The sequence below is a fragment of the Lissotriton helveticus genome, chromosome 9, assembly GCF_964261635.1.
Source record: "Lissotriton helveticus chromosome 9, aLisHel1.1, whole genome shotgun sequence".
Classification (NCBI taxonomy): Eukaryota; Metazoa; Chordata; class Amphibia; order Caudata; family Salamandridae; genus Lissotriton; species Lissotriton helveticus.
The window spans coordinates 971,878,432-971,894,108 of record NC_136070.1 but is presented as its reverse complement, the minus strand read 5'-3'; the positions used below and the strand labels follow the sequence as shown (position 1 = coordinate 971,894,108).

Genomic DNA, 15,677 nt, shown 5'->3' with positions numbered 1-15,677 from the left:
GTGGCTAAGACCACAAGCCATATAATCTAGGATATCGCCGTTTGCCACCATGGAAAATGGTGATATCCACACTCTCTCTTGAATTTTTATCGCCTCAGCGATAAGCGCTGTTGATAACGTGCTAACCGGGCGATAAATTCCAGAGATAGCCGGCGATAAATATGCAAGCGCTAAGCGCGCTTTGCGATATTTATCACCGGCCCTTGTAAATATGCCACTTAGTCCTGTTGCATCGAGTGCAAGCTTTGCCACAAGCCATTAAGTGCAACACAAGCACTCTTTATGTGTGCTTCCACTATGATCCGCGCTTCTGCCAGAGAAAAAAACCAAATTATCTGCTTATCTAAGACACTTTAATGACATTATAATTCCACGTGCGTTCCCACGAAAGGTCAAGCTACACTTCTCTAGGCAGCCATACTGCTACTGGTGCAGGCATCAGTATAAACAAAATAATCTGTAGCACTTTTCTTTGGAAGAACACAACTTCTACCCAATCAAAGCATGTATACCGTCACCAATGTGTAAGCGGAGCCGAAGCGACTCTGTAGTACCTCTGAAAGCTCTTCTTTAGATTTGGCGACTGCTGTGCTGTCAAACCTAAAAACAAGCAATTACATTGCAATGGTTTCGCCTTTTGAAAAGTTTGAGCTATTGGCATTGTAAGTGACAAAATTTGTATTTATGTTTTGGTTTTGAAAACAGATAAATAAATGGCATTGTCATTTACAATGCCAATAGTTTAATCTCTGGCAAATGCCACACAAAAACACAAAGACCCACACATGTGGTATGCGCTTGAAAGCAGTTTTTGCCATAATACTGTAGACTTCCGTGGACTGTGCAACAGTATGTTTGCACGCAACTGAATTTCTTTTGGAAACAGCATGTTATTCATCACGGGTCTCACTGCGATAACATTTAATGAAGAGGTCGCCTTCGCGTAAAGCACTGTGACCAACATGCAGAACGCATTTAATTAGAGTATTGGCTGCAAGGATTGTGACTCTAAAATAAGTTTAACTTTAACATCTATACTGTGCATGTAACAGCTAATATTAGGAAACAGATTCCAATAGTTATGTTTGGTTGCGCGCTGCATGGTTCACACTATTGTGCATCAGCTCAAAATAAAATCTGTTGCAAATATAGTAACATTATAAACGTGACTCCAAATAAGAGTCTAATGTCCGAGTGCCCGTAATAACGATGTAAAGTCCAGGTAATAAAAGCAATGCCTTGAAATCTGCTGCAACGCCATGCTAGGGACAGCATGCGCACCATAGAAATATGTGCCACATAACTTGATGCTGGACATTGAAACACTGCTTCAATAGAAAGCTTGTGTTGTATATGCGGAAACTACCTTCCAGCACACGCCCTACAACCGCCGCTGTGTGTGGGAGCGCACTATGCGTGCGCAGTCAGGCCGGTAGTATTGCTCTGCCGGTAATATGATTACTGGACGCACAAATGATCTTTACCGATAGTAAATTATCCCATTCGGAGATGTTTAGGCCCGTTTCAATTTTTTCAGGGAGAAATATAGAAATAGGTCACTTGTATGAGGCAAGGACAGACGGGGGGCGGGGGGATTCAACGGTTAGAAAGAATACTGCCCTTTACATAGTGGCGGGACGAGTTAAAATAGGAATGCCCGGACCGCTGAGTGTAGCCACGGCAAGCGATTTCACTGCCTTAGTGGGCAGTTCTATAGCACCCGTTCTGCCATTAACATGGTTTTGGGAACTTTTGGAGGGGGGACGGGCACACGGACAGCGGGAGGGGGGACGGGCACAGGGACAGCGGGAGGGGGGGGGGGGGGGGACGGGCACACGGACAGCGGGAGGGGGGGGGACGGGCACACGGACAGCGGGAGGGGGGGGGGACGGGCACACGGACAGCGGGGGGGGGGGGACGGGCACACGGACAGCGGGGGGAGAGGGGGGACGGGCACACGGACAGCGGGGGGAGAGGGGGGACGGGCACACGGACAGCGGGAGGGGGGGGACGGGCACACGGACAGCGGGAGGGGGGGGGGCACACGGACAGCGGGAGGGGGGGGGGCACACGGACAGCGGGAGGGGGGGGGCACACGGACAGCGGGAGGGGGGGGACGGGCACATGGACAGCGGGAGGGAGGTTAGTCTGTAGGTGCACACAGTATAGGGCAGTCCAACTATGGATCTGGCACTTCTGGTCTATGTAGAGCTCCTGTATGCAGATTTGTAGAAGGGGGGGGGGGGGGGGGAATAATCAAAGCCATGCTAGAATGTTCAGTCCGATAGAATATGATCGCTAAAATATTAAAATAGATTAATATCAGAGCTCAGATATAATGGGACTGTTACAGTTAGTCACATCACTGCATAGCATCAAAATGAACACATTAATTTATTTACATGACAAGTACTTTTTTGGAATCCTGCCCATTGAACAACTACATGAGTTTATAAAATTCTGTACAAATGTCGGGGTGGGGTTGGGGTATTTTTAACGCCAGGCAGTGATAGGCAGCAAGGCACAAGGCTTAAAATGTGCTTCATTGGTAGTTCCACATTCCAAACAGTGATAATTATACCAGGTGACATTTTAGGAGATGAGACAGAAGGGATCGGAGAGTGTAAATCATTCAATTATGCCGGCAGGTGCCTGTGGATGTTCCTTATGCAATTAAACACATGGGGCAGAAAAGTAACTTCAGGTTTTCCGAAGATAGGGAAAATGTGATCAGGGGAAAGATCCCTTCCCCACCGCCGCTCTGACTGCACGAAGACAGACGCCAGTTGTAAGATGCAACCTACCTTTCTTCATACATCGCTCCAAAGCATCTGTGAGAGTGAGACGCCGCTCCAGCAGGAAGTCATACAAGATCCTAGCAGACAAGGCAAGCCGCAGGCTCTCCAGTGCCGCCTGGCGGGTTTTAGCACTAGAACGAGAAAATGTATAAATGTAAATGTAAATGTATAGGCATTTATATAGCGCACTACTTACCCGTAGGGTCCCAAGGCGCTTCGACCGCTGCGAAACCCTTCCTGGCTTCCCTGAGAGATGGTCCCTTAATGGGTATCTCCAGGGTGAGACCAGGCATCCCCGGCGGTCTGGTGGGGCCGTTAGTGAAGATGAGGCAAGCTAATGCCCAGAGTTGCCGAGTGTGATCGCTGATCAGAGTGGGCACCGAGGCGAGAGAATTATCAAGTCCGCTGACCCTGGTCCAGAAACCTGCCGGGCCGGGAATCGAACCCTGGTCCCGGGCCGTCCTCTGCTCTCGGGTCTGCCGCCTCTAACCAGTGAGCCACACTACTTCACTAAGGTCACGCTGGGTCAACAAGGGAAAGGTCAGGGGAAAAGGCAGTGAGAAAACGCATCAGTGTTCTCAGCACACTGGACAGGGGCACTCTTTTTGATAACATTGCTTATAGATAGACAAGGGGATAGGAAATTTAAACTGTAATTGTTCTCTGGTCCAGATAAGGAACCATACAAATGTGCGCAGATAGCCCTCACTAACAGACCCAACAAAAAAAGAGCCAGTGTAGGGGCACCTTCAAATCAAATCCCACAGCTACAACCATACCCCGGGTTAGTATTTACATGGGATACCAGGAACCTCATTTGCTTAGTCCACAAAAGCACAGTCACTAAAACTAACTCGAAAGTTAAAAAAACTTTACTGATGGGACCACGTCTTCAGTCATAAATTAATCCATGTAGCACGATTCCTTCTCTGTGTTTCTATAAAGGCCCTTATTGCTTTGCACCTCCATCTAAAAACTGCCTGTTGGACCTACTTGTCAGAACACAAACATTTCATTTTTTGCATTTCTTGTTTAAACACATGGCACACAACAGAAATTCAAACGTGGCACACAATGTTGGCTCACCTCTTATCCATCACGTTATCAATGCATTCTTTCAGCTTATCCTCCCGCTCGTCCTGCAGAGTCTGCTCATCCACCGAATCACTCCCTGAAATATAGATAAAAATTCTCAAAGTGAAAAGACAGATACAAAGACTATTTATAGGTTGGAGCCAGCCCCAACTGTGAGGGGTGTTGTAAGCCACAGGGTTTACTTGCAGTTATGAAAGGTCTTGGGAGGTGTAGAAACACACATCACATAGTCCACTCCTCAAATACACATGCACCACACATAGTCTAATAAAGTGCTCCTACGTAACTTTCGCAAGTCGCAGCACGCCCCAGCCCGTAGAGGACTGGGATGGCCCCAATGATGAAGCATGTCACCGTGGGGCAACCCTGGTGAGTGAGGGGACACCTAAAAGAGGAGCATTTCTCCCCTTTTTTGTACACAATACCATATTTTCACAATCGACCCCAGTGTGTGTTGGTTGTTATCTGAATAAACTAGCAAGGCTCTTAGGTATCTGGAAACAGAGACCATTTGTTTAATATAGGTGTAGAAACCAGTCACACAGGGAACGAGTTTGCAATCTACTCTGACTAGAGCAACTTAACATTTCCAGTTTTGGGGGTCACCTGAAGTATGGCAGACAATGTCAAGTAAAGCCGACAAGTTTTATAAACGGTCTCTGACCATAAGCCTAAACAATATGGGCTGACGCCTGTTACCACCATGATCATGCGTGTGCTTGATATTGCGTCGTCACAGTGCATTTAAAAGAGGACTCCAGTAAGAGAACTGTCAATAACTTGCTTTACTGAAAAAAATAAATCCATGTTTGTTAATAAGGGAAAACTTAACTTGCAGTCACTATGGAGCATTATTCAATTCCACTTCTGTAAGCTATCAGTATGTTTTGTACCCAGCTCAACAGAGCGGCTCTAGTGTCTAGGTATTTTAATGTCTTGGAGTCTCAGACTAAGGTCTAGGGTTCAAGTGCCTTTGTTGTATATCTAGTTGAAATTCTGCTAAATCATAACGAGCTGCAATTAGCTTTACCAAAAGCTTTCATAGACGACAATTCTATTTATACTACCAATGTAACAAGGACTGGCATAGATCTTGCTTTGGGACCTATTGGCTTTGCCAATGGTTTTAGTCATGCTGCCTGGAACCCATGATGAGTGCAACATGGAGCTAAAGATCACAGGAGAGTGGCTCGAAAGGGTGAAGCTGTACAACAGTATGTGACAGCAGCTCAAAGGACAACGTTGTGGGAAAGGACATGTTTCAAAGGTTATAAAAAATGTGCAGAGAACCAGGTAAACATGATGAATACTAAGGACACTTGCGCTTTCAGAATGCTTATGAAAATTGTGGCTCAAGCATTTTTTTAAATGATTAATCGTAAAAGATGAAATGTGCACATACAAGTATAGGAAAAGCCATAGCTGGAATTGTTTAACTCCTTCCATGCTGATGACGGAACCGCTCCGTCATCAGCCGCGGTGGCGCTGTGCTGATGGCGGAGCGGTTCCGTCATGGCCCGCCCGACGCACCTGCGCGGCCCTGATTTCGCGCCTGCGTGGCACATTCTATTGAGCGGCCAGGGCCATGACGGAATCGCTCTGCCATGAGCACAGCTCAACCAAGGCTGGTGACGGAGCGGTTCCGTCACCAGCACTTAGCGCTGCAGCGGAATAGCCGCCGCAGCGAAGGTGTTAAAAAGGAATGTGCACCAGAGAGCACGTGGAAGGGCGATTCTGTGTAAAAATGTAACCATCGTAGCTCAAAGGCAATTAAGTAGAGCGTGCTGGGAGAGGTGGGAAAATAGACGGGGAAATGCATGCATTCTCGGAGTGCTTTTAAAAAGAGAGCAAGTATTGACAAAGCCAACAGGTCTCACCTATGTGTGAGCTATTGGCTTGGCCAACGTCTTTTAGCCCTCTTGTAGAGCAGCGTGGCTGCTCGGCAACATGACTAGATGTTATTAAACACCAAGCGCTGGCAAAGCCAACCGGTCTTGCCAATGGACGAACTATTGGCAATCGGGTTGGGGGGGGGGGGGTGCGAATAAGGGGAGGAATCAAAAAAAGATATATAGTGGTCAGTGCTGGCTGCTTTATAGAACTTTTTTCCTTATATGAGGGAGAGGGGAGAAGATACCAAGACTGGGTGGGTAGGAAAGAAACTGAGAATGATTAAAAAAAACAATGGAGCTTAGGGGAAAAGAACACGGGAGGGTTGAGAATGTTAAAAAAAAAAAAAATGTTTAAATAGAAATTACTTCTTTTTTTAAGTTAGTATTGGCCAAGGTTTGCAAATACTTTAAAGTGCCTATAGTCTAGGCCTGTATCCCTCCTTCATTACCTCGTAATCTTGGTAAAAATCAAGCCTTCGCAAAGGAATTCAGCCTCCAATAAAAAGTGTATCCTAACTGTTTGGGTCCCTCATCTTGAAGATGGAGGGGACGGAGATGTGTGGTTAACCTCGCCTCCCCCACCGGAGGGGGTGGGGTTGGCAAAGGTGGGAACACCTTTCCTCCTAAACGGGTATTCCTGCTGATTCTCCCGCTCCTAATGGGGGAAGAACCGGTGGGAGCCAGGTGTTGGTGGAAGTAAATGGCAGGGACAGCTTTGCAAAGGCCGCAGGCATTTGAAGCTTCCCCTTTGTGGACCCAACCCATCCCGGGGGAGGGGGCACGACACCTCTGCCCAGGATGCGGTTTGTTTCTGGACACACAGAGCAGAGGCCCTCTACCCAGGGGTCCAGAAACCAGTCTGGTGGTGGCTGGCAAATAGCAGGCAGCCATTCAAGAACCACACCAGGGCTGGTCGTTTTTCAGGGGGCATCTTCAAAATGCTCTGTGGGTTCATTTTACATTAAATCACCCACTGGCTACCAAACTTATAAGGTTTTAGTAAAGCCATTATGGAGCTGTGGAGTTCGTAATGACCAACTCCCAGACCATATATTCTTTATGGCTTTACTACACTTACAAGGTCTAAGAATGGACTTAGACACTATGGGTACAGGGTTCATGCCACTGTAGCCTCACCTGAGGGCTGGTGCACCTTGCTAGAGGAGTGAGTTACCTTGGCCCAGACAGTGAATTGCAGGCATGGCACACAGGGATGTGAGCCATGTCGAATCACCACATTTCTCTACACCAAAACATGCAGCCTGCAATGGCAGTGTGTGGGTGTTACGGTACAGGGCCTCCAAGGGTGGCACAATCGGTGCTGCAGAGACCAGGTAAACATGATGAATACTAAGGACACTTGCTCTTTCAGAATGCTTATGAAAATTGTGGCTCAAGCGTTTTTTTAAAAATGATTAATCGTAAAAGATGAAATGTGCACATACAAGTATAGGAAAAGCCATAGCTGAAATAGTTTGAAACCTGTCGCTGCAAGGAGGATGGGGTGAGCTGCACTGTGGCGCAGGCGAATTGTGCTAGGGGCCCTGGGCCAGCGGAGGCTCTTCCTGTTGGGAGTAGTGCGAAAACAGAGGTACTGTTGAGGAGCTGCAACGGCCGTGGGGAAACAAAAATCCAGGCTGAACTTTATCGTAGACATTGAGCCAGAGGAAATTGAGTGCATATATCACCACAAAGGTCTCATAGCGCTTGCTAGTACTCCGGACAGGCAGGAAAAACGTGACAGCCAGATTGAGAGGACTGGGCTAGAATAGCCAAGTTTTAAGGAGTCTACGGAACTTCTTGTGGTCTGTTTCCAGGCGGAGGGGTAAAGGCAGTGTATTCCAAGTTTCGGGGACTACCAGGGAGAAGGATCTACCACCATTTCTGACGGTGCAGACCTTCGGCACTGTCAGAAGGTATTTACTATTGGATCCAAGGGTTCTCGCCTGTTGGTGTATAGCGAGTTTTTTTAGCTAGGTAGTGAGGTCCTTTATTATTGAGCGTCTTATGCACCAGACAGCACAGTTCGAATTGGATCCTCTTTTTGATTGGAAGCCAGTGCAGGGTCCTTAGGCTGGGCACAGAAGGAGAACGCGGGTGCAGATTAAGGACCAGTCTGGCCGCTGTATTCTGCTTGGCCAGGAGTTCTACATCAGTAGAGGCAAGAGGAGAGTTACTGTAGTCCAGGCGGCTAATAATTAGTCCCTGTACAAGGGGCATGCGGGAGGAAAGTGGAATCCACTTGAATATTTTTCTAAGACTGCGCATTAGTCCATACCAAGTGCGGACCAGATTGTTAATGTGGTCGGACATTGAAAGTTTGGAGTCTAGAATTACACCAAGGTTACGTGCAGCCATCTTAGGAGGACAAGGTCCTAGGATAGAGGGCCACCAGTCATTGTTCCGCGTTTTGGTCTCGGTGACATCTGATCTCATAGTGATTAACAGCTGAGTGTCATCTGCGTAAGACACTGTTTGCAACCCAAAAGATTCAATAAGTTTGGCCAAGGGGACACGTACAGGTTGAATAACTTAGGGCTCAAAATGGAGCCCTGGGGGCACCTTTGTCGATAATTTGGCTATCCGAGGAGAAGTCTCCTATTTGAACTTTAGAGAAGCGGTCCGTCATATAGCTCCTGAGCCAATTCAGGGCTGCGCCTTCGACACCAGATATGCGTAGGCGATCTAGAAGGATGCCACGCGAGATGGTGTCGAAGGCAGCCGACAGGTCAAATAAGACCAGTATAGCTGATTGCCTGGCGTCCAGGAAAAGTCAGATATTGTCGACCATTTTAAGTAGGGCCGTTTTGGTGCTGTGGAATGCCCTAAATCCTGATTGGGAGGGATCCAGTAGTTTATTATTTTCCAGGTGATGGGTAGGTTGGCTGTTAACCAGAGACTCCAGAATTTTGCCAAAGAATGGCAGAAGGGATATTGGTCAGTAGTTGGATAACTGCTTGGGATCCGCAGAAGGCTTTTTTTAAACAGGTCTGATTATGGCCTCTTTCCAGAGGGTAGGGACTATGGACGGGGACAGGGAATGGTTAAATAGTACAGTAAGATGAGGGAGGGAAAACGGGGACAATTTTGGATAGGACTTGTACAGAGGCGGGATCATTAGGGGAACCTGACTTTATAGGATTAAGAGTTGGTAGTACTTAGTCCTCTGAAACTGTACGGAAGTCAGTGAGGGGGACAATTTGGAAAGATATGGGGTAAGGATTACACCCACTGGGTGTGAGGTCTGATGATTGGGGAAATAGTTTATGAATATCATTGATCTTTCCGACAAAGAATGTGGAAAGGGAGTTCACCCACTCCTGGGAAGCAATTAGCGGTTGTCGATAAGAGGGAGGATTAGTGAATTCCTTGACAATAGTGTAAAGTTCCTTCTGCGAATTAGCTGTAAGGGTGATTCTGGTGCCCAAGTATTCTTTTTTGGACTCGTCTATGAAATGAATGAAATGAAAATTGGGTTTATATAGCGCACTTCTACCAGGAGGCCTTGTAGCGCTCGGACCGGGCGGGCGGAGAACAGAGCCAGACAATGAGTGAAAGAGAAAGGTTTTCAGGAGTCTGCGGAAGACCTGTAGGTTAGGTTCGCTGCGTAGAGTGGGTGGCAAAGTGTTCCAGAAAATTAAGGCATTCCAGGAAAATGAACGTCCACCCCATCTGGCTCGGCGTACTTTCCTTGTGGTAGCAAGGAAGGCCGTACTAGAACTCAGACTTCTAGAAGGTTGACAGGGGGTAACAAGAGAGCGAATCATTGCGGGTCCTGATTTCCACATGGCTCTGTGAGCTAAGCACATAGCCTTGAATCGGATTCTGGATTGGATTGGCAGCCAGTGGAGCTTCTTCAAAGCAGATGACGCTGAATGCCTCCGGTGAAGCTCCAGGAGTAAGCGGGCCGCACAGTTCTGAGTCACCAGCAGTTTGATAGTGGCCAATGGCGCGCCCAAATACAGAGCATTTCCGACATCTAGGCGGGACAGTATGAGGGCTTGAACCATAATCCTTCCAGCCTGAAAGGGGAGTAAAGGCAAACTTTTCCTCAACAACCTCATCAGGCTGAAGTAGGTAGCGGAGAGTTTGGTGGCTTGGTAGTTAAAACAAAGGGCGCTAGCCAGCCACACGCCCAGCTCTTTATCTGATCTTTAGGGGCCGGCATGGTGCAGAGACAGGTAGGCCACACCGGAGCCAAGCTGGGTGAAGGAGACTTACCCAGGAAAATCAGTTCTGTCTTGTCCCCGTTTAGCTTAAGGTGAGATAGTGCCATCCATTCGGCTACCGCTTCTAGGCAAGTGCCCAAGGTGCTAGATGACCCCACAGGGTGGTTTAGTGTCATCACCAGTTGGGTGTCATCTGCATCGGTAATAATTTGGATACCTAAAGGAAGCACTATCCCAGCCAATGGCTCCATATAGGCGTTAAAAAGCGTGGGGCTCAGGGAAGATCACTGTCTGACTCCACAGCTAAGAGGCCATCGGTTTGATGAGGTGGCACCCTCTGAGACCTGGAAAAAACGGTCTTTCAAAAAGGATTGAAGCCAGGTGATAGACAAATCTGTCACACCTAGATGTTTTAGTCGAGTGAGCAAGATGTTATGATCCAGTGTCAAAGGCGGCACTGAGGTCAAGCAAAATAATTGCTGCTGTGCCGCCTTGGTCCAGGAGCCTCCGTGCTTCCTCTGTCACTGCCAGGAGAACTGTTTTCGTCCCGAGCTTGTGATTGATGTATTTCTGATGAGTAGTCTTATAGTGCGGTTTGTCACTACTATCCTTAGAACGCCTACTATCCTTAGAATGCCTCCACTTACGTTCCGCCTTCCTGGCGGCAAGTTTGTCAATCTTACGTTTGGGGGGCGAACCAGGGGGAGAGTTTAATGAGGCATTTGGTTTGTTTCTTGGGGGCAATGTGATCAAGAGTAGTGGTAATGGCAAGGTCGAGAGCTCTGGCGCCATGGTTGGGATTGGCCAACTCAGACAGAGATGGGGGAGAAGTTGGCAGTAAAGGAATCAGAATTGATTGTGTTCCAAGGTCGACTTAATTTGATTTTATTCAAGGGTGGGGGTACGCTTAATGAGTCATGCAGGCGGCACCTTATCCAACCATAGAATAGGGAAAGGTAGGTCGGTTTCTGGGGGGGGCGGGGGAGGGGGAGGGTTGGTCAGGAGTAGATCAGGGTATGTCCTGCCGTGAGTAGGGCCGACAGCACGTTAAGAGAGTCCTAAAGTATTGAGACTGTTTATAAGATCACTTGTGTGAGGGTCAGATAGAAGCTCTGCATGGAAGTTAAAGTCCCCTACTAAGAGGAAGTTATTTGCAGCCAAGACATGGGGGGCAATAGCCTCTGAGATTGCTGGAAAAATTAGCTCTGTTGCCAGTGGGTCGATAGATAAGAGCGCCCCGCCAAGATTTGTGATTGGTACGCTCTATGGAGAAAACTCATATCTCGCCCCATTCTACCTGAGAGGTCTCAATGACATCGATTTTAGGGTTGGCCCTAAAAGCAATGGCGATCCATGGTCAACTGAAACTACAGGGACTCATCACTCTGAGGCTACCACTTTGGAGGTGTCCTCCCCCCAGGTGGGGGGTCTGCACATACCACCCCTCCCCCGATCTGTTAGGGGTGGGATGGGCCCACACAGAAGGGGCTGTGAAGATAAATATGGCTGGGCACAGATTCCCTGCGGCAGTTGACATGGGGAAAACATATACCCAGCAGTCAAAACTGCCATTTGAGCAACACAGATTGGCCCGAGGCTCAGAGACAGCCACTGGAGGATACCTCTCAAGATATTATGGCTGACAGCAGATCATCCCAGGAGTCGAGTCTGACATATGGGTGATTTTTAAGGATCTCAAACCGTCTCTTGCAGCTACAGATAGTAAAACAGACTCACTAACTGACAGATTTGAATGCTTAAAAGAAAAGGTCTCCAGCCATGATGAACGGATTGTCCAACTCGAGCAACGCACGTCAAGGGTGGAGCTCCTTTTTCACCGACCTCAAGGCAGTTGCTAAATTAATCAGAAGACTCCCGCGGGCTGGGGCAATCTCTACGCCACCCATGGAACTGATGACTATAGTTGCATAAGTGATGATGACTGACCGCATCGGCAGTAGATATTAGAGTGGGATGGCTGCTGCTGGAGCCCCTCGGGCTGAGAGCCCCTGGGCTGTATCCGATTGGCATTCCAATCCATTAATATTTTGCTGTTGAGATGTGGGGATGCCCCCGATTGGTGCCTGGTGGTCACAGTTTGCTTCCCTGTTCCAGCCACCCATCCCTCTTCTCTTTGACTGGGGGTACACTGGGTGAATAGTGTTCCCCCTCAGAGATGGAATGACTCCCTTATCGTTCTGCATGGTTAGCCCCTGGTGGCTGTGGTTGGGGTCTGTACTCAGCCAGATTGAGGGGCTGGAGTGGGGGCGGTGTGGGAGTTGTTGGAAATGTTTAAAGAATTGTATCCGTCCTCTCCCCCACCCCTTACTCCTCAACCCACTCCCTTTTTTAGGTCTCGCGCCTGTGTTGCAGTGCACAGCCCAGCTCGTGCAGCGAGAGACCTCATGTAGGAGGGTTTCAAAACGGACCTAGGAATCGCACACGCTTGTGCTTTTCCTTTTGGCCCATGCGTGCATCTTTTTATCAAAGACCGCACGCAATTGGCCAAAGGCGGGCGCATTGCTCCGCCCATGGCCTATTGGTGTCAGATACCCACACCACTGCCATGTGGTTTCAATTATCATGCCCAGACATGGGTGCGATAATTAAAACCACATGCCTCGCTATGGCGCGCGCACCACTCGCAGGTTTGTTCTTTTTTGGATCCATCTCACAGGCAAGCAACTACAGGAAAGAGGTTGTGAACAGTTTCTTCAAGTCACGATTTTTTAGCAGAGGCTCGATTTTTAGGCTGGGTTCTAGAGTATGGGGTGCAAAGTCCAGAGTTTAGCGCATACTCCACTCCCCTGCTCGTCATAGCGGTCTGGCTCACAGAGTGTCTCTGGGTCTGCAGGTGACTTTAACTGGAGTGGAGGAGGTGGGGAGGGACGGAGGCATGTAAAGTTGCTGGGGCATTGCTCAATCCCTCATTTGCACTTGCCCTGCGAAATTGCCCCAATGTGTGTTCCGGAACCTGGCCAGCCCATGGGCCGGTTAACTGTGGATGGGGTGGAGACAGAGGAAAAGACGAGCCCTAGTTTGCCTGACCAGTAGCAAACGAGGGTGCATGGCCCTCCTACCGTCAGTCTTTCCACTGACTGAGAAGCTCAATTCAGGGTGCTCTGGATATCGCTCCCACACAGTACCCATGCGTTCCATAGGTTTTCCAGCCCTCCTGTTTGCAGGCACTGTTTGGGATGGGGTGGTGGGGCAGCAATTCCTCTCCCAGCTTACCTTGGTCTCCAGCCTTGAGTTGTGGTAGGGGCCTGTGAGCCGCCCCCCTCTCTTTAGCGCCGGCTCAGTTTATTCGGCTCCTCCATGCAGTTTTGGGACGCCCGGGTCCAGCTCCCGCCAGCCCCTGATGGATTGCAATGTCGATCTTGATGTGATCAGTGTAAGGGGTGACGTTGAAGCCTGGCCCCACGTCTCTACCAGTGGGAAAGGTGAGTGCCCCTCTCCCTACCTGCTGTGGATACATTAGTTCACAGTCCTGGTATCCCTTTGTCTGTTGGTACTTCCTTTCATCAGGTAGTTCTTTGGCCCGGATGTGCCCTCTTGCGAGAGGCGTGTTACTTTCATAACATTCATGTGCCCCTGGGGCACCCACCCAGACTGACTTTGCAAGTGTCTAGGGCGGTGGTGCAGGCCGGGCGCTGGGGCTGCTGCTGTGCCCTGCGCCGTCGCTACTGCTATGAAGGTGCTGCCAGCTCTCCCTTCATGAACCCAGCCATCATGGGCCCCTCCAAGCCCCCATGCTGACTCCCTGATGAGGATCTCATCAACGGGTTTAGTGATTGACTGGACAGATGTGAACTCCATTCATCACTTCGAGAGGCGCTTACGCTGGCCGCTTATGCAGCACCACACACAGCGGTACTTGCTTTCACCCCCCCCATCCCCCCCCCCCCCGTGTGGCACAATTTTCTCTACTTATTTACTAACCTACCCCTTCCACTCACTTGTCAGTTCTGAAGCAGACTCCGATGTAGTCCGGTGTTGATGGCTTGGGCTGGGAGACAACCCAGAATTGCCTGGGAGACTCTTACTTACCTTTTGAATAGAACGGATTAGGCGCACTGAATAAGTACCTTTATTACTATTGTGCATAGGCACTGTTTGCGTTCTACTGGTTATATTCAACTCAAATTCACAGTACACACTGCGAGCGGGCATGACCACGTGGCACCGAATCCATTACATATGGCGATATACAGACCACAAGCTTCAATGGACGAGCACACGCACGATTAGACGAGCGGTTTGTGCCCCTCCGTGCCAGTGCTGAGGCACCCTGCCCACCCTATTCCCAGGAGGAGGGGGGGAATGTGAAAGGCTGAAGAGACTTCGGCTTACCCCAATGGGAACTGCGTTCCTGGAGGGACAGTTTATTACGCTGCAGCAAGCTATAGGAGATGAGGCAACTATGCTTAAAAGTTTGCGGATTAGCGGTGGTATGCGCTGCGCACTGGTTGCCCCCCTTTTCCCGTTTAATATTTTAACATAAGTGCAACAGTAACTTAACCACAATTACATAACTGTGGGCAAGTCACTGATGAAATCCAGAAGCCATGGCCCGAAGGCAAGTCTCGAGGTTCCATGGTAAGAAACGTGCACATTAGAATACTCAACGTCACTCGGGGGGGGGGGGGGGAACACATGTACTCTAGTGCAGTAGACACCTTTGGGCCCGTAATGGCACGGTCCCTAAAAAGCAGCAACTATTGGGGCAATATGAAGACACTAAATTGGGTGGAAAAGTAGAGGCCACTTCCAAACAGAGAGCCTGGTGAAACATTCAGCAAATATAGTTTCATGGGAGGGGGGTTTAGCCAGGCTCATGTAGAAGAGAAGTGACTGACAATTATACCAGAAAGAACCCACTGCCTACTCACCGGTTCCTTCCTCCGCAACACTTGCGGTTTCACTGTTGCTGCTGTAGTGGCTCTGCACCTCACTGGCAACCTCGTCATCGTCGCTGGCCTGTGAATCTGCTCCAGCTGTGCCTCGGGAACCTGGAAAAATAAAGTGAAGTGGTAAGTATCAAAGATGGCACTCCAAGGGTTGGGGCTCCTTCCACGTAAATCACCAAGTACAACAATGGAAAGGCCATGCAGGTTAGCCTTACAGAAAGGAATGATGGATGGGTAGAATAGATTTAAGGCGATTTCTGAAATACATGTCCAATGCATTACGTATCTGCTGCAGCCATTTTAGTAGAGACAATAGAATTTTGCAGCATCTAGACTCTTACTTCCACACCCTTTCTAGCTATAGTACACAGGGCCACTCCACACAGACCAGTATGACACCCATCACACCTGCACACAAAGTATGAACAGGAGACCCTGCAGACACCACAACTGCAACTAGCAGGAGTTGCTATTTCTGTGTCATTTGAAACACCACCCTCTAATACAATAATTCGGACAAACACACTGAAAACTGACCACCTTCACTACATAAAAGGGTCTACTGCCACATGGCATGGCTCTTTGACACCACAGGACTTCGTCCTTCTCAAGTGCTCTGCACTGACAACACGCCACATGATGCTCATGAACACTATTAGTGATTGTGTTTACCGTTAAAAAAATAATGCGTATTCATAAAAAGTGGGGGGGAAAGTCGTGCATAAAACCATATAGGCACATGAATATATTACTAGCAACAAAGTTAGGTACTGTTCTCACACAGAGCAAAGACATGATAAGTACATGATCATT

The 15,677-nt window shown here is 48.7% G+C and overlaps 1 protein-coding gene across 2 annotated transcripts in view; it reads right to left on the bottom strand.

The window, feature by feature from the left end:
- Nucleotides 1-15,677, bottom strand: part of IFRD2 (interferon related developmental regulator 2) — a 156,959-nt gene that overhangs the window by 127,935 nt on the left and 13,347 nt on the right. For both annotated transcript variants that reach the window (XM_078661262.1, XM_078661261.1), the window contains 3 exons: nucleotides 14,847-14,966; nucleotides 3,885-3,969; nucleotides 2,805-2,929 (listed from right to left, as the gene is read on the bottom strand). In XM_078661262.1, coding sequence (XP_078517388.1) covers nucleotides 2,805-2,929; nucleotides 3,885-3,969; nucleotides 14,847-14,966 — 330 coding nt within the window. The remainder of the gene's footprint in view (nucleotides 1-2,804; nucleotides 2,930-3,884; nucleotides 3,970-14,846; nucleotides 14,967-15,677) is intronic.